The sequence below is a fragment of the Lepidochelys kempii genome, chromosome 2, assembly GCF_965140265.1.
Source record: "Lepidochelys kempii isolate rLepKem1 chromosome 2, rLepKem1.hap2, whole genome shotgun sequence".
Lineage (NCBI taxonomy): Eukaryota > Metazoa > Chordata > Testudines > Cheloniidae > Lepidochelys > Lepidochelys kempii.
The window spans coordinates 26,425,456-26,444,506 of record NC_133257.1 but is presented as its reverse complement, the minus strand read 5'-3'; the positions used below and the strand labels follow the sequence as shown (position 1 = coordinate 26,444,506).

At 42.0% G+C, this 19,051-nt stretch overlaps 1 protein-coding gene across 1 annotated transcript in view; it reads right to left on the bottom strand.

Annotated features, from left to right (window-relative positions):
• EXT1 (exostosin glycosyltransferase 1) overlaps window positions 1-19,051 on the bottom strand; it is a 272,331-nt gene that overhangs the window by 13,541 nt on the left and 239,739 nt on the right. Inside the window, exons 2-6 of the mRNA XM_073330275.1 lie at window positions 18,008-18,101; window positions 15,838-15,945; window positions 7,620-7,739; window positions 2,829-2,961; window positions 805-923 (exon numbers count right to left, since the gene is read on the bottom strand). Of these exons, the coding sequence (XP_073186376.1) occupies window positions 805-923; window positions 2,829-2,961; window positions 7,620-7,739; window positions 15,838-15,945; window positions 18,008-18,101 (574 nt within the window). The remainder of the gene's footprint in view (window positions 1-804; window positions 924-2,828; window positions 2,962-7,619; window positions 7,740-15,837; window positions 15,946-18,007; window positions 18,102-19,051) is intronic.

The window sequence follows — 19,051 nt, the reverse complement described above, 5'->3', positions numbered from 1 at the left end:
TGAGTGTGACCCCCCCCACCTTATAAATTGAAAACACTTTTTTATATGTTTAACACCATTATAAATGCTGGAGGCAAAGCAGGGTTTAGGGTGGAGGCTGACAGCTCGTGCCCCATCCCCCATGTAATAACCTCATGACCCCCTGAGGGGTCCCGACCCCCAGTTTGAGAACCCCTGGTTTAGGAGTTTCAAAAAAGGCAACATGATCAAATTAATATCAAGTTGGTATAAAAATAACATCCCCCAGCTACTCACCCACCCTGACAATAAATTCTACATCAATCAAACACCATCTGAACAGAAAACCAGAGAGTCTCTAGCCTCACTCAGAAGGGTGTCACTGGTTTACTTGGGCACTTGTTAAAGGCTAAAACACACATAGACTCTTCGAAGTAGAGGGCAGTCCTACTGCCTTCTTGAGATAGTATCACCGGGCAGTGAGAAGTCCAAATGCTGTTGTGATAAAGGGAGGTAAGGCAGACAATAAGCCTTTAGGCCTATTGACTTTTTTGTTATTTACATCATATATACCCTAGTCTTAAAGCAAAGCTGTTATTTTACCTTTCTTCCCAAAATAAATCAGAGTTGTGATCATCTGTTTTCCACTTTTATTAAAGTTCAGAGTTTTTATTCCCCACACATGCTGGTTAAGGTCTCTGCGATCTCAGAGACAATGAGGATCAAAGTTTAAAACAGCAAATTTGAAACGAGAAGGCGGAGTGACAAGACCTGAAATCAGTGGGGTTTTTGTTTGTGTGATGGCTTTGGCTCAAAAGTGATTGACAGTCAAACAGCAGGGCTCACCTGTGCACAGTACTGGGACTTGGCTACAGCAACCAGGAGTTTCAGCACAGGCTGAGATTGGGAAACCAAGGGAGTTACTGCATGGATAACGGCAGTGAACTTGGAGGGGGGCTTGAGACCTAAAATGAAAAATGGATGCAAGTTGAATATAGACCAAGTTGCCTTGTGTAGTATAAATCAAAGAATCAGAGACGGAAAAAGACCATTTAAGAACAAAGGAAATACCATGTTGGATCAGACCATCTATCTCATCCAGTATCCTGTCGCTACAGTACCAGATGCTCCAGAAGAGGGTGCACTCCTTTGCATAAAACTTCCTAGCTCTCTGAAAGCACTGTCTATATTACAACCACTGCTTTGATATCTTTTCCTCTGATTCCCTCCTGGATGTCCTGCAATCTGGGTTTCTCCCCTTTTGCTCCACAGAAATTACCCTTGCCAAGTTCATCAGTTAAGTTCTCCTGGCCAACCCTAAGGGCTTCTTCCCTCATCTTCATGCTTCCTGATTTCTCTGTTGACACTGATACGACTCATTACCCCCTCCCCCTTCAACTTCCTGACAGACGCTGGCTTCTTGGTGCTCTCTTCCTTCCTCTCCAATAGCTCCATCAACATCTCCAATGGTGCTTCTTTCTCCCCTCTGTTTCAGCATCTCTCAAAGTCACGTCCTTTGTCCTCTCCTTTTTCCTCTACATCCTTCCCAAGGGCGACTTCATCCACACACAAAGCTTCAGCTATCATCTCTGAGTTGATGACTAACTATTCTGCCTGCCCACTGAAGAACAATCCCCCCTCCATCCATACTTGTGAGCCTGCAAGTCTCTGTGATATATGATTCCAGTCATCCTTCCACCAGCTCATATACTTCCTCCCTTCACTACTGCTGCAAATACCATTCTCCTTCCACCTCACCCAGGCCCACAACCTTGGTGGCACAGTCATCTTTCTCCTCCCTAATTGGAAGTGTTGTTGAATCCTCTTAGTTCTTCTTCCACAACAACTCAACGTTCAACTTTTCCTTTTACACTGTAACAGTGGTTCTTTGAGCAGCCTGTCACACCTTTGCTGCTGGCACCAGAACTGGAACCCTGGTAAGCAGTGACTGTTGAGGCTGCAGGCATGTTCCCTTGCAGAATTCAACATTCAGTCTTTGCATACAGGAGCCAATGATCAAACTTTCTCAGTTCCTCCCACTCAATCAGAATCCATATAGAGACTCTAAAGAAGTAAGGCTGGATCTATATTGACAAGCAACTCAGAGAACCACCATTCTTTGTGAATAACTTCTGTTGTCTCCAAGTATTGTCAAGCTGAGCTAAGCAACGAATGCAAACCAGTGTTGCCATGAAGTTGCCAGCTACTGATCTGCAACATAATGATAACCAGAAAGCGCAGGGAGGACATGGATTTGTTACAATATTCTTTGTAAGTGGCAGCTATTAGAGGGGTGACATGATATCCTGTATTTATGCAGGTCAGTCAATGACATTCCATCTAGCAGGGGGCAGTGTTTTGGGGCAGTGGTTCTCAAGCAGGAGTAGGTATATCCCTGGGGGTACACAGAGGTCTTCCGGGGGTAACTAGTTTTACAACAGGCCATGTAAAAAGCACTAGTGAAGTACAAACTAAAATTTCATAGACAATGACTTGTTTATTCTGCTGTATATACTATACAATGAAAGGTAAGTACAATATTTATATTCCAATTGATTTATTTTATAAGTAAATGGTAAAATGAGAATGTAAACAATTTTTCAGTAATAGGGGCTGTGACACTTCTGTATTTTTATGTCTGATTTTTAAGCAAGTAATTTTTAAGTGAGGTGAAACTTGGGGTATGCAAGACAAATTAGACTCCCCAAAGGGATACAGTAGTCTGGAAAGGTTGAAAGCCACTGTTTTGGAGGACAGGATAAACAAGAATACCATTAACTAGATATTTCTGGTGAGCCACTTACAACACACCATCCAGAAATCAACAATACCCCAATACGTGTGAGGTCCAGAAGCAAGGATTCACTCACCTAGATTAGCATAGTAGTAAGGAAAATCTCCCAGATATGAGGAATACTGTGGCAATACGAATAACCCTCCAGGATGTTTGTTCCATATTAAACTGTTACGTGATATGTGCTTAAATATTCTGTCCTGAATAATCTGGAAAATAAGAAAGGTAGTGATTTGTAAATAGGTTGTAATGGCCATTGGTAGAGTCTTCAGCAACTCTGACAGACTGCAATCGCTACACATTTTGTAGAAAGCAGCGAGACACAAATTACTTGGCATTCCTGTTTAATCTCTTTTAAAAACGACACTGAACCTATACACTTGTGCACATTCTCGGCAGTTTGAGGCCTTGGATAACAGTATTCAAACTATCTCATTAGTCTCTGCGGACATAGGGATCTCGCAATTCATTAGATTCTGCATTTAAAGTGAAATATTTTTCCATCTAAAATCACTTGTCAGTTGCAAGCCTGATTAGTTCATTCTAGAGTTTACCATCCATGACTTGCATAAAATAATTAGTCAAGAATGGAATTACAACAGATGGATGTTATTCTGAGATAATGAAAACTTTTAATTACACAAAGACAGACTTCCAAGCCAAACAGGCTGGGCTGATATTTTTCCCTTTACTTTATAATAAAGTTATTATGTGACAAAGTGACTAATTATATCAGATCCCATATACATTTTACAGATAACTGTCCGCCATGGTGTGGTTCCAAAAGTTCCGATTTCATCCAGCATGGAAAGAAATTTGGGCAACTACTAGTGCAAGCTTTTTGGAGCAGGGAAAAGATGTGTGTCTTTGAAAGGGCCATTAGATGATCTAGTCTTACTTCCTGTGTAACACAGTCTATAGAATAACATTAACAGTGCGATATGTTTGCGATGATAAAACTAATCCTATATACTCAAGGTGTAGGCATACAAAATTTGAAAGCAAAGTCTACATGTGTAGGAAGAGCTATTGATTGAGTTAGCTGTAGAGGTAAGGAGCCTCCAAGAGCATGAGGGTAATGTGACATTAGGGTGATACAGCATGTGAATGAAGGCTGTCCCAAATGGTCATTTCCTAAAATTTGTGATTACATGGGAAATTCACAGGGACAATCTTAACCTCAAACCAGCAGCACTTTTCACGTAAGAACAGAGGACTCAAGGCTGTGATGTTATACTCTCAAGTGCATCTCTACCTATTTCTGTTAATAGATATAAAGTTACATGCTTCAGCCATGGGTGTTTTGTGTGGGAAGGTGGGGAAAAGGCAGTGACTGCCTTCTCCCCTCCTTTAATTTATGCCAATGAACATAGCAAGAAACTAGACAATGCAGAGAGAAATGAGAAAATGCACATCTTCTACCATCTGATGAAGAACTAGATGAACTAGCTCCTCTGGCCCTCCCCCATCCCATTTTCTCAGAACTGATACATAAATAGTATGTATAGTATATAGTATAATAGTATAGTGGTAGTCTGCAGGTTTATATGATGAGTAGGTATTCATAGACTGTACAATTTTCCACTGCTCTGGTAGCCGACAATGCCTCAGGGGAAACACATGGCTCACATCTGATGATCTTTCCATGTACACAAATCAAAAAATAGTTTAATCTTGAAACAAACTTCTGATGTCATGCAACATATGCAACCTTTATTGCATGTGAGGCATACAAATCTCACTGATACTGTTACTCCATAGGCTAGGAAGCCAACCTGTGGAATAACTCACATTTAACGGAGGGCAGATTAATGTATGGCACTTCTGGCAAATACAAGAATCCTTGCAGCCTACAAGAATGGTGTGGAGAAAAGAAAACTCGAAGGAAAGGAAATAGAAAAGGAGGAAAGGAATCCATGAAGAGCTAAATCAATTCAAATACAAAAAGCATATGGTAATTTGCTAAATGTCTTGCAGAGATTTCTAAATACCGGCACCAGCTTTTGAGGCTCTCTGGTGATCATGGAACATGGGCAGTTTTATAATGAGGAGGTTAGGCACTCCGGCTGGATAGAATCATAGAATATCAGGGTTGGAAGGGACCTCAGGAGGTCATCTAGTCCAATCCCCTGCTCAAAGCAGGACTGATCCCCGACTAAATCATCCCAGCCAGGGCTTTGTCAAGCCTGACCTTAAAAACTTCTAAGGAAGGAGATTCCACCACCTCCCTAGGTAATGCATTCCAGTGTTTCACCACCCTCCTAGTGAAAAAGGTTTTCCTAATATCCAACCTAAATCTCCCCCACTGCAACTTCAGACCATTACTCCTTGTTCTGTCATCTGCTACCACTGAGAACAGTCTAGAGCCATCCTCTTTGGAACCCCCTTTCAGGTAGTTGAAAGCAGCTATCAAATCCCCCCTCATTCTTCTCTTCTGAAGACTAAACATCCCCAGTTCCCTCAGCCTCTCCTCATAACTCGTGTGTTCCAGTCCCCTAATCATTTTTGTTGCCCTCCGCTGGACTCTTTCCAATTTTTCCACATCCTTCTTGTAGTGTGGGGCCCAAAACTGGACACAGTACTCCAGATGAGGCCTCACCAATGTCAAATAGAGGGGAACGATCACGTCCCTCGATCTGCTGGCAATGCCCCTACTTATACATCTCAAAATGCCATTGGCCTTGTTGGCAACAAGGGCACACTGTTGACTCATATCCAACTTCTCGTCCACTGTAACCCCTAGGTCTTTTTCTGCAGAACTGCTGCCGAGCCATTCGGTCCCTAGTCTGTAGCGGTGCATGGGGTTCTTCCGTCCTAAGTGCAGGACTCTGCACTTGTCCTTGTTGAACCTCCTCAGATTTCTTTTGGCCCAATCCTCCAATTTGTCTAGGTCCCTCTGTATCCTATCCCTACCTGTCATGTCTACATGGAATATGTTGCTGGCACAATATTTTGGCCCCCGCCTCCCCAGATTATTCTGTTTTATACAGGTTCATCGCTGTAGTGTCTGAGTGCCTTCCAGTAGTGCACTAAATGTCTGTCACATGTGGTTATTCTCTCTCACTTCTCCTATTCCCAGGGGAGAACTGTGTAAGCTGTGTAGGGCTAGTTTCTGTTTCTTAAATTTCTATGCGGCTCTGTGTTGCAATTGGAGAAGGGAGGTTGAAGAAGTGCACCTTGCACTTGGAGCAGAGGATGAGGAGTTTTGCAATAGTCCTTCCTCCCATCCCCCCACGGTGTCAGCCCAGCCCCCAGAGAAAGCTGTCACCTGCACAGCCAAGCTTTGCCCTCGAGGCACAAAGGTCCATGGCACTCCAGAGCCATGCAGTTAGTCACCAAGGGTTTCATCCTGGAGCTTTTGGTGATGATATGCGGGGTGGAGGCCATTGAACATCCTGAAGATAAGACCTTCACAACTTTGAACTTGAGTTGATATTCTACAGGAAGCCAGTATAGAGAGCAGTGGACAGGTCTCATGTGCTCATGGTAGCCCATGCTGCTGAGGAGACATGCTGCAGCATTCTATACCCTTTGAAATTTCCTAAGGGCTGATGGCTTCATGCCCAGATATATCGCACTGCTGTAGTCCAGACAGGAGGTGACTAAATGATATGTAGGATCATCAAGATATTGCAATACTACGGCATTATAGTTAGAGACTGAAAGTAACTACCAGAATAAATCCATTCCCTCTCCAACTATATGATTTACTCTCCCCACATCAAATTTTAAGCAGAGGACACATTTGATCTTACCAACTTCCGACACCTAAATAAAAAACAAACCTTTTATTTTCTCTCTTTCGGAAAGAAAACAATTCAGGCTTTTCTGGTGATTGTTGGACTCTGGAACAAGCACCTGAGCATGCATGTTATTTTCCACTGAACAGAATTATTGTTAATTTGCCTTCTCTACATAGAAGTGGTTCTGTGAGATTGCTTATCCCGGATTCAAAAAACAAAAGGTACGATATGCCTGACTTGGTTTCATTAAATTAAAACCTTGCAGCTCCTGCCCTGTTCTATCCTTAGAGTCTTCCTTGCTCAAGCTTCTTAGCTGGTATCTTCCAAATCCTAGCTACAATTGTTACTAACCATCCCTTAGTCAACTGACAACTATGGCCACATTATTGAAGATGATTCAATTCAGCCCTAAAGTTGCACTCGAGGGCCTTGCGGACAGATTCTGTAAATGAAACAAAGGGAGCTGGGGATACCCCAATTGCAGGAGAGATCACAGTGAGTAAAGAACCAGTGTATACTTCCTTCTCTGCAACCCTCACTGGTGTAAGGAGGAAGAATGGCTGGAGTACAGTGGGCTCTGGCTGTCCACAGCTGGACTCCTATGCATAATTTGGGCTTTCTTCTGTATGTCACCTTCTATCTCTCCTTGGAAATGCACACATTTGATAAGTCTCAGGTGACTTACAAGCTGCCACTTCCAGAACAAGAGACCTGTGAACGGGCATCAAAACGTTAAGGGGGAATTGGAGAAAGGGGGCTTTTCAATTATATTTTTTCCAGAATGAGTTCTAATAAGGTCCTTTAAAGGACCACATTCACTATGAATGACAGGAATACTGATTCATTAGCCATAAGAAACTTGAGAAACTGTGATGGCACAAGACAACTTTTCCATGTGTCGGATGGCTCCTATTTGTCACCATGTCAGTTTTCTTATGTGGATTCAAATAATGAAGAAAATATTTCCTTAGGGGAGAAAAGTTATCAAGCTGCTGAAGGTTTTTCCAGTGACCAATCACATGTCACGAAAGCCAAGGTCACACATATAACAGCTCAGCACGGAGTGTGGCAGACATATTAAGGAACATCTCTGCTCTGACTAATATCTGAGAATTGTTACTCACCTCTAGTGTGGTCAATACAATCTTCTCAACTGAAGAAAAATAAGCCTCCCACAAGAACTGTGTCTGCTGTCTAAGTGCTAGGATTTTATCCTGATGGATAGACCTGATTGTAGAAGGAATCTGTAAGACAAGGTGCACTACAATCAGATGGTGTGGAAAACAATGTAACCTGATCAAATTAATACACACTTGAGAATCCCAAACTAGCATTCTCTGCTCCTACCCAGCAACACAGATTCAGTGTCAGCCAGTACCCCCACCCGACACAGATATGTGAATTAACAGCTAAAGAACAGCGACTGGAAAATGAATGAGCGGCACCCTTTGTGACCTTTGGTATTTGAGCCTATTGGCCAACCTTAGGATTTACTAGCAATTCTCCATTTTTTAAGAAAGTTGTTTCTATTGAGGCAATTGCTACTTTTCCCCCTTCTGGAGCTGTGGAAAGTCACTGTGTGGAACTTTTCAGTAAATCCCTTGCGCACACAGCTCTTTGCAAACCACTAATTTAAAATACTAGTAGCTGCAGGTCTTTAGAGTCTGACAATGATCTCCATTCTGAAAGTATATTAAAGGGATCCGAGATTGCAGTCACTACAATGTGGCAACACAAATCCCCTGAAGAAACCATCACAGCATCTGCAGCAAAGCCACCCCTTGGTGGAATCGGAAAACAAGTCCCTCCAACATCTGCTATTTACAAGGAAAAAACAATGATATTTTTCATTGGACACACTGTACAGCTTTAATTCTGGTAAAGCTTTCCTTATAAATGAAAAAATAAATCCTACCATTCCTCTTCCTGCAAACCAGATCAGAGGGGTGTGTGTGTGTGAACCCACATTCCCCACACCCTTTGGAGAGAGTCCAGCATCTGTACAGACTAGTATTTAGCTTCTTAAAAGCCTGATTCTCATTTACACTAAGAGTTTGTCTACTCAGGGAAAAAGCTTGGACTAGCTAGTGCAGAACAGCTAGAGGGGAATAACTACTCCACATTAGCACCCCATGTGGACACTTATTTTGCATTAAGAGTTCCTTTGTGCAGTTTAGGTTAGTCCCCTCTGGAAGCAGATTAACCTAAATGGCAAAAAAATGGGGAGTTGGTGGGAAACAGCTATTGCCCTTTGAATTCACACCCTGGCTATTTTGTACTAATTTTCCCATTAATTCTCCATGTAGACAAGCCCTAAGGTCTCCATACTCACTTCTCTGGCCATGTAAGAGGCCGTCAGAGTGGGTGTAACTGTAATTTATTCCAACTTCAAGATCTCTTTACACTGTCAGAGTGGTGCTAGCAGCCTAAGTATAAATGAGAATCAGTCCCCACTAGTGTAATGTGGGTGTGTTCACTTCTTCTAGGAATGGGGAGTTATTTTGCTTTGGTACCTACTTCTAATTATTTCCAGTCAGGCCACCTCATTCTCCTTCTCTTATTTCTCACAAGCCTTTCATACATTTACTTTCAGGGCTAATTACACAGGCACCAAAGTTTGCTTTGATACGTGGCATTATTATCATCGTCCATCTAGTTATTAGATTAACCTAAACACCCACACCCCTAATACACACACACACACACACACACACACACACTTCCCACGTAAAATATCCCCAATCAGAATACAATTATTCTTCATATAATGTTCTGAAAGAATTTGGTGGCAAAGATTATGGTGCAGTTGAGTCACATCCTCAGTTTCATACACATCTGCAGGAAATTGTTCCATAAGAAACCTGCTCCAGAACAGGATTCAAAGTTTTAAGGTTTGATATGTAAAGAGATTCAGGAGGGTTATGTGGATGTTATACTGTTATTATTCTGTCTCATTTGCATTCAGGTAGTGCCCACAACTCCCAAAAAGGATCATGGCTCCACATTGTTTGGTGCTGTACAAATGGTAAGAGACAATTTCTGTCCCAAAGATCTTACAATTTAAGGGTTTGTCTACACTGCAATCAGGGTGTGTGTGTGTGATTGTGGCATGTGCAGACACACCCATGCTAGCTTTAATCTAGGCAACTCACACCCTGATAGCAGTGAAGCCCTGGCAGCACAAACATCAGCACAAGCAAGCCACCCTAATAGCTACCCAGGGTTTCAGGCTGGCTTGTACAATTTGCACTGAAGTTTTTGCTGTTACAGCTTCACTGCCATAGGTACCCACGTTAGGTAGATTAAAGCTAGCTCAGGTATGTCTACATGGGCTACAATCACAACCCCACTTCCACTGCAGTACAGACATATCCTCAGACCTTGTATTGGGGCTTAAAAGGACAAGGAACCACGGGAGTGGGATACCATATAGAAGCAAAGTAGTGAGTGTGATAAGAGGCCTATGGCATATCAGAGTCTTTTGCTTGATCCTTCCTGTAAAAGGAGCAACACAGGAAGGGTGGGGCACAGGGAAGCAGTTAAAATGTATACAGGAAATCCTCGACTTTACGACTTTGAGTTACGACGAACGGCACTTACGACGCTTCTACATTGACACCCTGACTCGACTTACGACTACAGGTTTCACATTTATGATGCTCAGTCCCGCAATGGAGTAGACTGCGGGTTCAAGTTGCAACTTATGAAGCAATTGTAAGGAACCATTTGTGTTGTAAATTGGAGGACTGCCTGTATACAAATGAGGCATCTTACTATTTGAGTTTATACCACTGTACTACAAAATTCAGTCCTCTGATATGGATTATAAAGTGGATTGTTTTCTATTAGGTTCCTGTAAGTATGGGAGTATAGCGATGCGTGTTAACAGCACCATTATCAACAGCAATCATATTATTGTGACTGCATTTTAGTATGGCCATGGGGCATAACTTCTAATAGACATAAATGTTTCATGGCACCACACATGATTCCACAGGGCTTGATCTTGCGCTGGACACAAAATGAAATTAACACCCATCTCCAACTATGGCATGCTCACTCCTTTGTAATGCAAAAGCAATTCTGACCCCGAAAGTTGAAAAGGTTATCGTTGTACAGAAGACTGCTTCAAGTATGTGCCGATAAACACTGTGCCAAGGTTAGAGAATTCCTTAGCCTGCTTGTGTGCCTGGCCTGTTAGAACAGCTGGAAAGCAAAATCACAGCTCCCATTTTAACTGTGGTTTGCCTATTAGTTATTAATCTATTTTTCCAGAAAGTCAGGTGTGGAAAATGACATATTAATACTAATCTGGCAGGATTACACTGGAATTATTAGAACTAGATGACGTCTTAATAAAAGGTCATTTCGGTAATAGAAGGGCAAAAAAGATAACCTACAAAAATAAATACAGGAAGACTAAATTAAGACGCGAGCTAAACTGGTTCTATGGTAACAAGAATATGCAAATAAAAACATCCGAGCTGTTCTAAAACAGGAAATGAAAAACTGCAACATAACAGAAACATTTCCCAGAGCAGACATTCAGGCTCTGTGCCAGCACTTTACAAACATTGTTAATAACGGTGCCGTAGCTGTTCAGTAAGGAAGCAGCTGTGAAGAGAACGTTACAGGAAGGCACAAGATCAGCAAATTATATTTTTTTAAAATAATTTTGCTTACAAAAACGTGTTGTCCTTTGAAGCAAAAAATTATCTTATTTTTATACTTGCAATTAAATTAATCAGAATAGTTCTCTCTTAAGTAGGGATTTTGGGGTGAGATTTTTTAAAGGTATTTCATCTAGGGACCTAAGAGTTTAAGCGGTTAACAGTTAAACTCCTCCAGGGGTCCCTGCTGCTGCCACTCCTGGGGCTCTGCTGCCATCCACCATCCTGGCATCCGTGTGCACCCGGCATCTCGGCTGCTGTCCTGTGCCGGTGCTCTGCTGCTGCCCAGCATCCCGGCGCGCTTGGGGTCACTCCAGGCTGCCAGCCCCACGGCTGGGATGCCGGGCGGCAGCAGAGCCCCAGGCTAGCCCCACAGAAAATATTTCAACTGTTATAGCAGAAATAAGGGAGAGACAAGACAGAACTCGGGGTGGGCGGTGTGTGGAGAAATCAAATCAGTATCTTAGATGTCTGTATACTAATGCAAGAAGTACGGGGAATAAGCAGGAAGAATTCGAAATGCTAGTAAATAAACACAACTATGACATAGTTGGCATCACGGAGACTTGGTGGGATAATACGCATGTCCGGAATATTGGTATAGCAGGGTACAGCTTGCTCAGGAAGGACAGGCAGGGAAAAAAGGGAGGAGGTGTTGCCTTATATATTAAAAATGTACACACTTGGACTGAGGTTGAGATAGAAATAAGAGACAGACTTGTTGAAAGTCTCTGGGTAAGAATAAAAGGGGTAAAAAATAAGGATGATGTCATGGTAGGGGTCTACTACAGACCACTTAGCCAAGAAGAAGAGGTGGATGAGTCTTTTTTTAAACAATTAATAAAATTATCCAAAGCACAGGACTTGGTGGGGATGGGGGACTTCAACTACTCAGACATCTGCTGGGAAAATAACACAGCAGGGCACAGACTATCCAACAAGTTCTTGGAATGTACTGGAGACAATTTTTTATTTCAGAAGGTGGAGAAAGTTACTAGGGGAGAGGCTGTTCTAGATTTGATTTTGACAAATAGGGAGGAACTGGCTGAGAATTTGAAAGTGGAAGGCAACTTGGGTAAAAGTGATCATGAAATAGTAGAGTTCAGGATTCTAAGGAATGGTGGGAGGGAGAACAGCACAATAAAGACAATGGATTTCAAGAAGGCAGACTTTAGCAAACCCAGGGAGTTGGCAGGTAAAATCCCATGGGAAGCAAGTCTAAGGGGAAAACAATTGAAGACAGTTGGCAGTTTTTCAAAGAGACATTATTAAGGGCACAAGAGCAAAACTATCTCACTGCATAGGAAAGATAGGAAATATGGCAAGAGGCCACCCTGGCTTAACCAGGAGACCCTCAATGATATGAAACTCAAAAAAGAGTCCTACAAAGAGTGGAAACTCGGTCAAAGGATGAATAAAAACAAATAACACAAGTATGTAGGGACAAAATTAGAAAAGCCAAGGCACAAAATGGGATCAAACTAGCTAGGGATATAAAAGGAAACAAGAAAACATTCTACAAATACATTAGAAGCAAGAGGACGACCAAGGACAGAGTAGGCCCATTACTCAATGAGAGGAGAAAGACAATAACGGAGAATGTGGAAATGGCAGAGGTGCTTAATGACCTCTTTGTTTCAGTTTCCACCAAGAAGGTTGGTGGGGACTGGACGTCTAACATAGTGAATGCCAGTGAAAATGAGGTAGAAACAGAGTCTAAAATAGGGAAAGAACAAGTCAAAAATTACTTAGACAAATTAGATGTCCTCAAATCACCAGGGCCTGATGAAATGCGTCCTAGACTACTCAAGAAACTGACTGAGGAGATATCTGAGCCATTAGCAATTATCTTTGAAAAGTCATGGAAGACAGGAGACATTCCAGAAGACTGGAAAAGGGCAAATATAGTGTCAGTCTATAAAAAAGGAAATAAGGACAACCTGGGGAATTACAGACTAGTCAGCTTAACTTCTTACCCGGAAAGATAATGGAGCAAATAATTAAGCAATCAATTTGCAAACACCTAGAAGATAATAAGGTGATAAATAACAGTCAGCATGGATTTGTCAAGAACAAATTGTGTCAAACCAACCTGACAGTTTTCTTTGACAGGGTAACAAGCCTTGTGGATAGGGGGGAAGTGGTAGATGTGGTATATCTTGACTTTAGTAAGGCTTTTGATAGTGTGTCGCATGACCTTCCCATAAACAAACTACAGAAATACAACCTAGATGGAGCTACTATAAGATGGGTGCATAATTGGTTGGAAAATCGTTCCCAGAGAGTAGTTATCAGTGGTTCACAGTCATGCTGGAAGTGCATAAAGAGTGGCGTCCTGCAGGGATTGGTTCTGGGTCTAGTTCTGTTCAATATCTTCATCAATGATTTAGAAAATGGCATAGAGAGTAAACTTATAAAGTTTGTGGATGATACCAAGCTCGGAGGGGTTGCAAGTGCTTTGGAGGATAGGATTAAAATTCAAAATGATCTGGACAAACTGGAGAAATGGTCTGAAGTAAATAGGATGAAATTCAATAAGGACAAATGCAAAGTACTCCACTTAGGAAGGAACAATCAGCTGCACACATACAAAATGGGAAATAACTGCCTAGGAAGGAATACTGTGGAAAGGGATCTGGGGGGTCATAGTAGATCACAAGCTAAATATGAGTCAACAGTGTAACTGTTGCAAAAAAAGCAAACATCATTCTGGGATGTATTAGCAGGAGTACTGTAAGCAAGACACGAGAAGTAATTCTTCTGCTCTACTCTGTGATGATTAGGGCTCAACTGGAGTATTGTGTCCAGTTCTGGGTGCCACATTTCAGGAAAGATGTGGACAAATTGGAGAAAGTCCAGAGAAGAGCAACAAAAATGACTAAAGGTCTAGAAAACATGACCTATGAGGGAAGATTGAAAAAATTGGGTTTGTTTAGTCTGGAGAAGAGAAGACTGAGAGGGGGAGGGATAGCTTTGTGGTTTGAGCATTGGCCTGCTAAACCCAGGATTGTGAGTTCAATCCTTGAGGGGGCCATTTAGGGATCTGGGGCAAAAATTGGGGATTGGCCCTGCTTTGAGCAAGGGGTTGGACTAGATGACCTCCTGAGGCCCCTTCCAACCCTGATATTCTATGAGAGGGGACATGATAACAGTTTTCAAGTACATAAAAGGTTGTTACAAGGAGGAGGGAGAAAAATTGTCCTTCTTAACCTCTGCAGATAGGAAAATAAGCAATGGGCTTAAATTGCAGCAAGGGTGGTTTAGGTTGGACATGAGAAAAATCTTCCTAACTGTCAGGGTGGTTAAGCAGTGGAATAAATTGCCTAGGGAGGTTGTGGAATCTCCATCATTGGGGATTTTTAAGAGCAGGTTGGAAAAACACCTGTCAACGATGGTCTAGCTAATACTTAGTCCTGCCTTGAGTGCAGTGGACTTGACTAGATGACCTCTCAAGGTCCCTTCCAGTTCTATGATTCTAAAATGTGGGGGTGCTGCGCCCCTAGTTCCCCAGGTAAACGTTTAACCGTGTAACCGATAGAATTTTAATCGGTTAGACAATTACTGTTTACACATTATTTAAATCCCTAATTTCATGAACTAAAGATGCAGAAGAGTGTCTCTAGGGGGATTTTCAAAAGGGATGAGCACCTAGCTCATATTAATTTCTAGTGCCTCAGTACTTAAATACCTTTAAAATGTGGCACTTCACCCATTTGCCTCAAAATGCTTTAGAAATCACAGAAGAATCATGATGCCCATTTTACTGCAGGGGGAAACTGAGGCACACAGCAATACTTGATTTGTCCAAGATCACACAGGAGTTCAATGGCAGAGCTAGAAATCTAGAATCCACATCTCAGTTTAGTGCCCCAGCCAATGGACTATAGCCACAGCTTTGCTAATCCTTTAATAGGTGCTGCACTGGAGAAACTGATTTTCGGTGGTGTTTCCTTAATGATATTACTGTATACTTTGGCTTCTAACTGATTTGGAAGAAAACACGGAAATAGTATTATAGAAATAGGAAAAACAATCTTTGAGTGCCTTTAAGAAAGAAGCCAATAAAGACTGTAATAACACAACACTAACTGGCAATTCTATAGCCCTCTTTCATTCTCCCTCATGGAGATAAACAATTAATTGAGTCCCACAACACTTCGCGGAGATAAGTAACATCACCCCTAAAAATGAAAAAGTGAGGTACAGAAAAGTAAGGGACAGATTCTGCCTCCCACACCAACGTTGGGTAGCACCTTACTCCACAGGTAACATCTTCAGCGTCCCCATCTCCCTGTACATACAGCCATCTACATCAACAGGTCTCTTTGCAGAGTCAGATATTCTGCAGCGCAAGTACGGGGGCGGGGGGGGGGGCAGGGGCAGCAATTGTTCCCAAATGATGTGTCCAGCCTAGGGCATGGAGTTTGTAGATAACGGAGGGCATCGTATTAGAGAGGCATCCAAAAGAAATTTGATACTCTTAAAAAGTTTCTGCTGTGTTTAACAATGTCTGAGCGATCTTCCGGTCAGAAAATGAATGATGTCATAATAAATGGGTTCATATTTACAGTGACCCTAACCCTGACTGACCTTTTGGATTCATCTTCCGACAAGCTTAGTGGGCGGCAGCAGCACTCTAGCAATATGCTGAAGGCCACAGATGTTTTCTTACCTGTAATAACAGTCGCTCATCCCCTATGACGGCAGCTTGGTTCCAATCAATCACTTCAGAAAATGGCAACTCCCATCCATTGCTAAGCATAACTGGGACACAGGCAGCCTGCAGAGAGAGGAATTGCAGGCATTAGAAGAGGCACTGAGTGTGTGGTCATTGATTAGCACAAACTTTGAAGTGCATACAAATTGAATTATTGGCATTTTCTGCAGGAGTCAGGACCCAAGCTCTCATGAAAGACATTAAAAAAGAAAACCGGCAAAGAGCCCTACAAGGCAGACATAACAATACATCTGCCAAGATTCCAGCTGATCTCCACTCTCCAAACAGGCTCCACATTTGTTTGCATGAAGGGAAACCCTGATTTTGCATGTACAAAGGAGAATTTACACTCGGATGTAGATGTTTTGTGAAACAACTACAGAGTTCTCTAGGGAGGTAATTCTCTATTAAATTACATAAGATGGTTTAAGAAAAACCCTTTGAAAATGTATTTGATATTTAACTCTATAACTCTTTTCCATAAGGCTAGATGTTTAGTTATCCACTTTGTACATCGTAGTACACGTTCTGTGCTTGCAAACAACTGCACATACAAAACCTAGCCACAGTCAGAGAGACCAGTTTGGAAAATTTAATCCATTGACTTTATGTTTAAATATATACATATATCACTCATTTATCACCAACTTTTGTTCTGCCAGTATGTCAATATACTATGTGCTATTGTTAAAATGTAAACTCTTTTGGGCACCAACCATAATTGTGTAATGTTTAGTAAACACTACATTACTGGTTCTGTATAAGTAAATAAATAAATTCACCGCCACCTATTCGTCAATCGGACCAGAACTTGAGACCTGATTCAAAGTCTGTTGAAGTCAGTGGAAAGGCTCGCACTGAGTTCAGTGGGATTTGGATCAGGTCATTGCTGTGGTGGTTCAGTTTCTTCTAGACCAAGCCAGATTTAACTGGTCTGAATTATTGCCCAGACAGTACAATAAATGAGCTGGTCTTTCCCATGCCCAGTAATAAGTGGAACACTGGGGAAGTTTTCTAATTACAGTACATTCTCTCTCTCTTTCTTGCTCTCTAATTCTGTGCAGTAACTTTGATCTAGTCAAGTCTATGCTACAGTAGTATTTGCAATGGGTAAAGATTATGTCCGTTGGTAAGGAAACCACATTACACTGTCTAAAACCCACCCAACACAACAACAATTTGCAGAGTTTTCATCTTCAGAATTCTTCACAGACCATTGATTAAGCCTCACAACTTCCCTGGGAAGTAGGTATAGAGTGGGAATACCAGAGAAAAAGGGTGATGTGACCCTAGGTGAAGTAACACAGGTAGTCAGTATCTTAGTAAAGACCAGAAGGTAGGAGTTGTTGACTCTTACTGCAGTGCTTAGGGGAGGGGAAACAGGAGAGAAGTGACTTTGGCAGGGGGAGACAGAGTGGCTCAGTGGGAGAGGTAGGAATAGAACCCTCATTACCTAACACCTGCTGCAGTGTTCTATCTACTGAACCACACTGCCTGTCACAGGATTTTCAGACCTTGTGCCTTTGCTCTCCATTGCTAGCCAAACAAAAGAGAGCATCTTGCTGACTGAAAGATTTCAAAAGGTGAAGAGAAGTTGGGGAGTCCTGCCTCTGACACAGTACAGAAGACTATTTTAAACACACAGACAGCAGCCGGTTTGAATGTCCTTCTTGCTGCATTACTTTCAGATGGGAAGTAGCAGAACAGAACCATCATCTGCACATTAAGGATGCAGCCCAGCAAACAACGTGTAGGCAAGTTTGCTTCAGCTGAAAACAATAAGCTATGTTTATTGCTCCAGGTCTTGCTAGAACAGGTCAAGGTCTCCCCTGGGAATCCAGATTCAGTTGGGCAAACAGCGCTCTAAACGAATCCAACTTTGCCTCCTCTACAATGAGCAGGGAAACCCTCTTCATGAAGGCAATGCAATTCAGCCTTCAGGTGAGCTCAGTGCCGAGCCCCTCCTGTGAAGAAGCTGCCAATTGCTTCATAAGCATGACTAGAGGCTTCCACAGTGTGGATTATTGCCCACTAGGGAAATTAAACACAAACCCAAACACCACCTCTTGATATCACCAGCTGAATTCCAACCAGCACTGTCAATGTTTTAATTCCCAGCTCTTACCTGCAGAGCCTCCAGAAACCTGAAGGATCCAAGCCTGCGGCCACGGGGAACCAGACAGAAAGTGGCATTGTGCAGCATTTCACGATAATCATACCTAACAGGAACAGGGTGGTGATGGAGGGAGATAAGAAAGAGAAAATCAAATTAACGATGAGTCTTAGAGTAAATGTGCATGAAAATGCAAATATCTGCTGATATACATCTGGATAAAATCATCTCCAATCAAGTCCATGTCCGTATGCTCACCATCAGGTTACACATTTCTCTCTGTGTCTTTTTCTTCCTCTCCTCCACTTCTCCCTCCCACCTCTTTTTTGTTTGTAACAGAAAGGCAATCAATGTGGTTAACAGAGAATAGACAAAAGGGATTTTGCCTTTGGAATCATCAATTTTGTTATTATGAATATACATATGGTGTTTTTTACTGCTGAAATATCTTTGGGGGAGCTCTGAGTTTGAAAGAAAAATACAGACAATTAAGACCAACTGTCTTCACGAAAACAGGGTTTCAAGACTGTACACATAGTGAACCAGATTTATTTACAAACAAGCATTAATTTGTTCACCTCTGAGCAAGACGTTTGTAAAAACAGCCCAGAATATTGAGCTATACCATACAAATCTTTCCTAATCAATCAGGAAATAATAATGAAGGGTCATCAGTTGTTATTGGAGGGGGGGAAGAGGGAGGTGGGTGGAGGAGGAAGGGAAATTAGCTGAAGAAAAAAAGCACAGAAACAAATTCTGATAATTAACCATAGAGCTGCAATAACCTCTGATCCTCAAAATTAAAGCTTTAAGCTCGATACTACTGTTTTTGTTCCAATTCCATCAATCACCTCAAAACCATTTACCAAAAACACACATCAAATCCTAACAGTTTCAAGCCAGTTATTAGCTAATTGTACTTCTGTATTAATGGAAACCTATGGAACTGTAAATGGAGCTGACCCTGCAGCCTGCTGGGTCTGAGACAAAAGGATCAAGATTAAATACCCCTCATTTCTCAAGATGTTACCGGCACTCTGGAGACAGGTGCTACTT